At 42.8% G+C, this 8,822-nt stretch overlaps 1 protein-coding gene across 3 annotated transcripts in view; it reads right to left on the reverse strand.

Moving 5' to 3' along the window:
- Nucleotides 1-7,840, reverse strand: part of LOC136538919 (alpha-mannosidase-like) — a 100,545-nt gene extending 92,705 nt beyond the window's left edge. For 2 of the 3 annotated variants that reach the window (XM_066530855.1, XM_066530847.1), the window contains exons 1-2: nt 7,542-7,840; nt 7,358-7,441 (exon numbers count right to left, since the gene is read on the reverse strand). In XM_066530855.1, coding sequence (XP_066386952.1) covers nt 7,358-7,441; nt 7,542-7,757 — 300 coding nt within the window. In that variant the 5' untranslated portion in view covers nt 7,758-7,840. The remainder of the gene's footprint in view (nt 1-7,357; nt 7,442-7,541) is intronic. The other variant, XM_066530860.1, reaches the window with a different exon arrangement.
- Between the last annotated feature and the right edge of the window lie 982 nt (nt 7,841-8,822).

The following is an 8,822-nucleotide window of genomic DNA, read 5'->3' on the forward strand; positions in this document are numbered from 1 at the left end:
GATGCCTTAAGTTGGAAGTATCATAGTAATTCTTTACTGGAAGATGGTTTCAACTTATTGCATCCCGCAGTTCTACACAATATCATTGTTAGTTGTTCTCTTGAGTCCAAGATCATTGAGCTACAAAAGACTGATATTGGTATATTCCATATCAAGAGAAAGATGATAGAAGAAGAAAGTAAGCATTTTTTATTGGATGAGAATGGTGTTATGTGGTTTAAAGATCGACTTGTAGTGCCGAAGGATAGGGAGTTGAGGAACCATATCCTAGAGGAAGCTCATTCTTCCAAGCTATCCATTCACCTGGGTAGCAGCAAGGTGTACCAAGATTTGAAGACTAGATTTTGGTGGACAAAAATGAAGAAAGAAATTGTGGCATATGTTGCTAGATGTGATAACTGTTGCTGAGTTAAGGTCATGCATATGAAACCAGCAGGGTTACTTCAGCCACTATCCATTCCATGTTGGAAATGGGAGGACATTAGTATGGATTTCATTGTCGGACTTCTAAACACCCAAAAGGATCATGATTCTATATGGGTAATTGTTGACCATCTCACCAAATCTGCATATTTTATTCCTATCAATGTCAAGTATCCACCTCATAAATATGCAAAGCTATACATTGAACAAATTGTCAGATTGCATGGTGTACCTAAGAGTATTGTATTAGATCGAGGGCCCCAATTCGTTAATCATTTTTGGGAACACCTACACAAGTACTTAGGTACTACATTGATTCGCAACTCTACTTATCACCCCCAAACTGCAGGTCAAACTGAGCATGTAAATCAAATCTTGGAAGATATATTGAGAGCATGTGTGATTTCTTCCAAGGGTTCATGGGAGGACTGGTTACCTTTGGTTGAATTCTCCTACAATAATAGTTATCAAGAAAGCATCAAGATGGCTCCGTTTGAAGCGTTATATGGTCGCAAGTGTAGGACCCCTCTGAATTGGATTGAGCCTGGTGAAAGAAGGTATTATGGAATTGACTTTGTCAAATAAGCTGAAGAACGAGTCCAAATCATTCAACAACATATAGAAGCCGCTCAATCAAGACAAAAGAGCTATGCAGATAAGAGGAGAAGTCCTATTGTGTTCCAAGTTGGAGATTATGTGTATCTAAAGGTATCCCCAATGAGAAGAGTACAAAGGTTTGGAGTAAAGCAAAACTTGCTCCTAGGTATATTGGACCATACTAGATCATTGCATGAAAAGGGATAGTAGCCTACCAACTCTAGTTACCTCCAAAAATGAAAGCTATATTCAGTGTTTTTCATGTCTCCCAACTCAAGAAATGTCTTCGTGTGCCCAAAAAAGCTATTGAACCCACTAGTCTCAAGATTCAGTCAGATTTGACCTATGAAGAAAGACCTATTCGAGTGCTTGAGGAAATGGAAAGAGTGACCCGTAGCAAAGTCATCAAGTTCTACAAGGTGATTTGGAATAATCATAGTGAGCAAGACGCTACGTGAGAATGTGAGGACTATCTTCATGAGGTTTATCTGAGTTTCTACAAGGAATGGTAGGTCGTGCAATCTCAGGATGAGATTTCTTTTAGGGGGGAAGGGCTCACCCTAGGTGTTAAGCATGCATTTAACCTTGACATTACATGAGCACAAGCATCATTGATCATTCTTGAGCATGAGCATATCATGTATTCTATGTTAGCTTATATTGCATGTGTTATTACTTAATTGCCTTACTTATGTTAGGGTTTTCATGTAACCAATGTGTAAAATGATTGTGGAACCTTAAGAGTACCTTAAACATGTTTAGAATATCTTAAGGAACAACTTTGGTATTCATGACTAAGGCTAGTTTGACCTCTAAGTCCTAGTTATAGTGTAAGTCATCATGTTAAAGTGGTATGTTTGACCTAGGTTGAACTATGTCATAGATTCTTTGCATGGCAAAGCACCCTTAAGCAAAGTTGTAGTATTTGAGTAGAGCAACAACTTTTATTTTTGGGTCATGAGCTAATTTAGTGCATAGCTTGGTCATTTTGAGCTCACAAAAATCAGCAAAACACAAGCTTTCCGCACTTAGAAATTTTCTAAGTCAAAGTGCGTTTACAGTTTCGCCGTGCTGACTTTGTGATGTTGTATCTTCCTAACCGTTGAGAATTAGACCTTGATCTTTTAAAAGAAGTTGGAGCTGGTATGTAGATTTTCAACTTTTGTAAAGATAGTTTGCGCTAATGATCTATGGATTAGGAGATTGAACATCATCAAATAGCTATCAGGCTTGGGCGCGGGCTCTGATGGCCTACTCGGCCTGGCCATCAGTGGTCGACCAGCGTAGGACCTGGCCACCGCGTGGCAGCCGTACAACACCAACGACCCGACCGGTCAGGCCACGACGTGCAATCACCTGCCCCACACTCGCCCGTTCACTCCCGTGCGCTCTGATTTCATCTCCTTGCCTCCTCCTTCGCTCATGCCCCCATCCACAGCAGCGCAACGCTCTCCGCCGATGCCATTGATGGCCGACCAGCTTGCACCGCTCACTCATCGTAGTCATTGCTCCGCTGTGTTCCCACCACCTCACTGAACACGCCTTGTTGCTGGCCAAGCACGATAAGGCCTCCTTGCAGCGTCGCGGCCATCGCCGTTGTCTCACCGCCGTGCCACGCCGCACGTGGCCGGACCACCTCTGACCGCCATTTGTCGTGATTGGGTGTGCGCTAGAATCGCAGTAGAGTGTCGAAGCTCTGCGAAACCCTAATTTGGGTTGTCACGGCCAACTCCGATGGCTCGCCGTCGACCCGCGTCCGCTGTGCTGCCATGAGCACCGCCATCATCTTTAGCCTCAGTAATCGATCCATCTATATAGCTCTGTGTGTGCGGAAGGTCTCAAGGATCACTGTGGTGCCGATGCTGGTGCCGTTGCCGGAGAGCTCGCCATTGGCGAACTCTGACCGGTCAGCGCTGGTACTCTATTTTTTAGCCTATGACGCGTGGGGCTGGCTGACTCAAGGGCCCCAGCTGTCAGCGGCTTGGGTTTAGATGCTAGTTCATTTATTTCAGAAATGTTTGCTAACTTTGAAAAATCATACGTGGAGTTGTAGATGTCCAATTCTAGTGAACCAAATTTTGTTGTAATACTCATGAAGTGTAGTATTTTATAAAAATATGAAATGTATAGTTCTAGTATTTTTATAGGTGAATATAATATATCAAGATAAGTGCTTTTTGAATGTTAGCAATCTTGTAAAATAGATATCTTGAGCTAGAAAATTCATAAAATTATGATTCTAATTTTGTTGGTCTTGTGTTGACATGCTCTAGCTAGGAAAAATAATAAACTTGCTGTAAACTTGATTGAAGTAGGGTCTTTCTATTTATCTATTAATAAATGGCATTTTTGAGGAAAATTGTAGGGATAAAAATATGTAACATATTGCTTTGCAAATTTTTGTACAGTATTATGGCACTAATATGAAGCTAAGAAAAATATATAATCTATTGTTGAACACTTTTCTATAGGGTTAACTATTTTCACTAAAATAGGAGTTACTAGCTTGTTATTTTGGTTAAGGATGTTATACACGGTCAAATGGCATGAAATTTTTACAATAGTCTACTGGGTGCACTTGAAAGCCACTGTAATTTTTCTGAGAATTTATTGTGCACATTTGTTAGATGTTTGTTATTTTCCCAAATTATCTAATTAAATTAATAAAGGCATTTAAATGAATAGATTGGGCTTTACCATTATATTTTCTTGTGTGTATTTGATGTTCCTGAACTGTTGGTATAGTTGGTGATGTCAAATTTGGAATGCTTATATGCAGTAAAAATATTGTTGCTATATAATACAATTTAGAAGTGTTTTCAGACAGATTCTATTATTGGGCATGTTGCATAGTCAAAATGATATTTGTTGTAGAAATGGTTAATAACAAAGTTGTAGAGAACTTCTTCATATATCTTGTGTTAAAATTTTAGCGTAATAGGCCAAAGGGTTTAGGAGTTCTAGCTGTTTTAATTTAGTCTTCCGAAATACTTGTTCTCTAGAATTTCTGGACAGCACTAGATAGATTTCCTGTTTTGGTTAGGATAGAGTATGAATTAGCTTTTGATGATTAAATAAGAGTTGTAGGAAATTTTATAAGATTTATAGAAAGTCCAAGATCATAGTATTTGGATATGTAGAACTTCAGTTAGGATGTAAACTTGTAACTGCCATGTGTAGCTAGAAATTGTCTTGCGTAGAATTTCGGTAATGAATAAAGAAGAGATATGCACCTACTCAGCAAACAAGGAGTTAGCATTGTTACCATTGTGCTACTTAACCTCATTGTTGCAGCATGTACATTCCCCTATCACATCATCTATGATCCTTCTTATGCATTCATGAGACTTATGCATATGCATGCAATAGGTGCAACCGAGGAGATCACATTGGTGGAGCTCGACGTCGACCCCCAGGAGGAGAACCAAGAGGTGCAACACCAGGAGGTTCTCGGAGAAGGAGAGCCTGAAGCCGATCACCTTCCTGAGTGCCCGGATCACCAGCCAACAACGTTCATGAAGGCAAGCCCCGAAGCATTATAAGCCTCCCTACTTTATTAATGTCACCTAAGTTACTCGTATTGATGCATTACGTGACAGGAGTTGTTTGGAAACACTTATTGCATATTACCTTCCCTGACTAGAAATATCTACCATGAATCCTATTTAAGTCCAGGAACGCTTAATATGCTTAGCTATGCTTAGACTGGTAGAAGTTGGGTGATTTCTTGTCACCTACGAGCTATAGGTGATAACTTGATCACGGTTGGCTATATTGTGCTATCGTGGAACATAACCGGGTATTGTTGAATAAATGGAGACTAGGCGGAGTCTTATGTTGTGGTATCATTGTGATTTCGTCTATGTCATTTAAGGACCGGCCGTTGGAGGTTATCTTGTCATGTTGAACGCACGCCTCTGACATAGTTGGTCAGATAAGTCATTCCGACCACGAAGCCGAGTAGCTCAACTCAGGTCGGGGACACCAGCAGTTAAAGTGCGCACCCTGGAGGCAGTAAGGATGTGCGGAGAGCCAATGGCGTAAGCCCAAGGGCGGGTTAGAGTCCCTAGCCCCCTTGGCAGATTGGTTGTATCTTTGAGGGTGCGGCGCTGGTCCTACCCGCGATTGTACTTGAGTTGTTCCAAAGGTGACCTGATGCGACCCGACGGGGAAAGTATGGGTGTGTGTTAGGAATAATTTCCCAGCTGGGTAGGAATCGATTCGAATTGCCGTCTCTCCCAGATAGTGAGAACTTGACAGGAGTATACTTCATCGTAGTAATTGATGGAAGTGTTGGTTATGAGATTATGCAAGAACTCAACTAGATATGGTTATTACTGTGATGACTTAATAGTACCAACATGTTTGGCATAGGATAGATGCTAATCTAGTATGGATATGATTAATAACTGGTGATTCACAACTTAAGAGATGTTGAACAACTTATGCTTTTTATGCAAATAATGTCTACCAGCTCTACTGATAAAGCCTTGCATACTCCTTGGTGTCTTAGTATTTTAGTTGGACGGGTAAGTCTAGCTGAGTACATTCGTACTCAGGATTTTATTCCCATTGTTGCAGATAATGTTATGTATCACGGCTACTGCAAGAACTGCTTTGCTACTGCAGTAGATGAGGACTAGGATCATGGGCTTGGTCACTCTATATATCATCTCATCCTTATGCTTTTGGTTGGAGATGACTATGAAACTGGCTTTGTATTAACCTACGTGTGATGCTGATGTCAAACTACTTTGCTTCCGCTACTTTCAAACTTGGTTTGTAATAACTAAGTGAACTCCGATGTATATGAGATATTTGTGAACTGTGATGTAACATGTGACTAGTTATGTTGAATCTCTACGGTCTTGGTTGGTATGTTGGTTGTTTGAGATCCTTCAAGATTTCATCGGACTACCGGGTTTATATGGGCTCAAGTAGGACGGTTTGATCGCTTCGGTGATTGCTATTGTACTTGTGCTCTTATAAATTAGACGGTTCTGTGACATTGCTGGTCCTAGGAGATCATCCACGTGCTCCTTCCCGATGGGTCTTCCCGGAAGAAGTTCGGGAGTTTTTTCAGCCAAGAACAGGCTCTACATCGTCCTTATCGGTCTCTAGATCGGTTTGGTCGATTACGCTACGTTCTTGCTGCGTTGCAGGTTGTGTGCAACCTCTTTGGGCGTCAAAGACCCTTGCTGGTGTGTTGGCTTGAGGTCATCTTCGACGTCAACACCTGGCCTCTTCATAGAAGAGACACTTCCATGAATCAAAGGATGGACGGTGCCTATCAAAGATGAAGTTGTTTCTTTGCTTCCAAATTGGCCAAGCATCAATGATGAAGATTTCCATGAAGAAAGAGTGTTGGAACTGCTGTTTTGCTTATTTCATCATTTGGAAAAAATCTCCTTCAAAGTTCCAGTGAATGCCTAAGTGCTGTCAACATTGTTGCTGCAGAGAATACAATTATAGTTGCTGCCTTCTAGATCATGCTTCTTCCTTTTTAAGATGTTCCTTGTGTTTCGCCTATCCATAAGAAGGAGCCATGAGAAGACTCTGAGCTTGTTGCAACATTTAGAGTCTCAAATCCAAATAAAGGGTGCTGGGAGTTGAATATTCTTCTAGGGGAACTTGTAGAATTTTGAGGATGTGTATATGTTGTCCCCTCGTATGTACTGCCACGAGTCTTGTGTGTTCTGCTAAACTTATGCTAGTCTGAATGTATTTTTGGAGACTGACAATATTCTTGATAAGCTTGTTCTGATAATGGGAGGTGAAATTGAGAATCCAGACTATTGTTTGTGAGAATACTGTTTACTCGCTAATTAATTAATGTGAACGAAACCTACAACTCCACTCCCATCATTCCATAAGTCGAGATAGATGGGTGACCATGAAGATGAAATTGATGACTTGGAAGTGGGGTTGTAGGATTATATTGTCTAGCATCTCTGACTTTTTTGACAATTTTTATGGTTTATTATCATTGTTTGAAGCGTGCGTGTTTCATGACAAGTATAACATATATTCTCAATAGGAGCATCTAATTAGTAGTAATAATAAGATAAGATGGCATGGCACGTACACAAGTACTTGCGATGACAAGTTGGAGCATACTTTTATAAGTAGCAATAACCAAACTAGCATATTATTGTCAGCAAGTATTCACTCTAGCTAGGAAGACGACACGGCTGCTTTGGTTTTGATCAAGGTAGTACTAAAACTCAGTATAATCTATCAATCGCGTACGTTGATCTGGGTCCGCGTATGAGCTGGCGGATGGATATATAGCAAGAGACGCGGAAACCGAGCACATCATTGGGTTCCATTTGTGTACCTGTTCGACGACGACGAACTTGCGGGCTGGGTCCCTGGCGAGCGCGTCCACCACGGAGTCGAGGGTGTTCATCACGCACGCGCCCTGCCACCAACATCCACGACGTGAGAACCGAGAAGATTGAGGGCCGGAGCATGGGGGCGCAGGATGCCACGCCATGGCTAGCTATAAGGTGTCGTGTTACCTGGATGGAGTTGTTGGATCCGACGTAGTACTGGTCGACGTTCTTGAGCCACCCGACGTCGTCGTGCGAGTGCGGCACCAGATGCACGTTCAGCTTGTTCCCCACCACCGTGGCCCCATGCGCCGTCGCGTTGGATGCCACTGCGAACGCCCTCGCCGCGGACGCCTCCCTCGCAATCACTGCCAGCAGTAGCAGCACCAGAAGCGCCGGCGCCATGGTTGGCTGGTCACCGGTGGCTTTGCCCGGCCCCGACGAGCGGATCGGTCGGTCAGTGGATTGGGGGAATGCGGGCCACTCAGGCGTTTTAGGTTAAAATTAAATTAATCGCTGGTTGGCGTTTTGTTTTCCGCCGGGGCCGGATGTACGGGGCTCTCGCGGCCTCCCGCATCAGGGGTTGGCTCCGTCAAAATCAATGCATGGCTGTGGTTGACCAACCTTTGCAAAATGAGCCTATTGGGACGCAGGCTGAACCGCTGAAGCGAGGGCGAGTATTGGACGTGGTCAAAGACATCCCAGGACAGTTGTGGCGTCACGTCATCTCGTTATATATATTACTCCATGCCATGCATTCGAATTTACAGGTCATTTTATTTTTTCTAGGTACGTAACTTCTATTACATATATAGACATATATCATATTTAGGTATATAATAAAAATTATATACATAAAAAAGTCATCGGACCATGGGGTATGGTCCCATGGTTGTGGCCAGGGCAGCATCGGACCATACGTGGTCACTATTCACCCGAAAGGCCACGCCTGTCAGTACGGGGAGAAGTTCAAAGGCACCGTCCGACCGTGGTCGTTGGTCCCAAGCTAAGCATGGGCCTAGTCCGATGATGAAAAACAGGTGGGCATCGATGGTCCAATGTGCATCGGACCCAGGGGCTTCGGAGCATACGATAAAGTGACCGTTGGCGCGTTTCAACTACTAGTTTACACTACTGCACAAAGCTTAACCAAGGCGGCCGAAAAGGCTTAATCGAAATGAACAAGCCAACCGTCTCGGTCAAAAGATCACGGTTAATTGTGGTCTCCAACCACCTCGGAGGTGGTCGTCATAAACCAATTGTCTCAGTTAATTCATATTAACCGAGGTGGTCGTCGTAAATCAACCGTCTCGGTTAATTCATATTAACCGAGGCGGTTGCCTTAAACAGCTCGCCTCAGTTAAGATTTTAACCGAGGCGGTTGTTTAAAGCTGTCTGCCTCGGTTAAACCATTAAACGAGACGTCTGTTGTTAATTGCTCGCCCCCGTTAATTATTTCAAGATTAAAAA

Source organism: Miscanthus floridulus, chromosome 1 (genome assembly GCF_019320115.1).
Source record: "Miscanthus floridulus cultivar M001 chromosome 1, ASM1932011v1, whole genome shotgun sequence".
In the NCBI taxonomy this organism is placed as follows: domain Eukaryota; kingdom Viridiplantae; phylum Streptophyta; class Magnoliopsida; order Poales; family Poaceae; genus Miscanthus; species Miscanthus floridulus.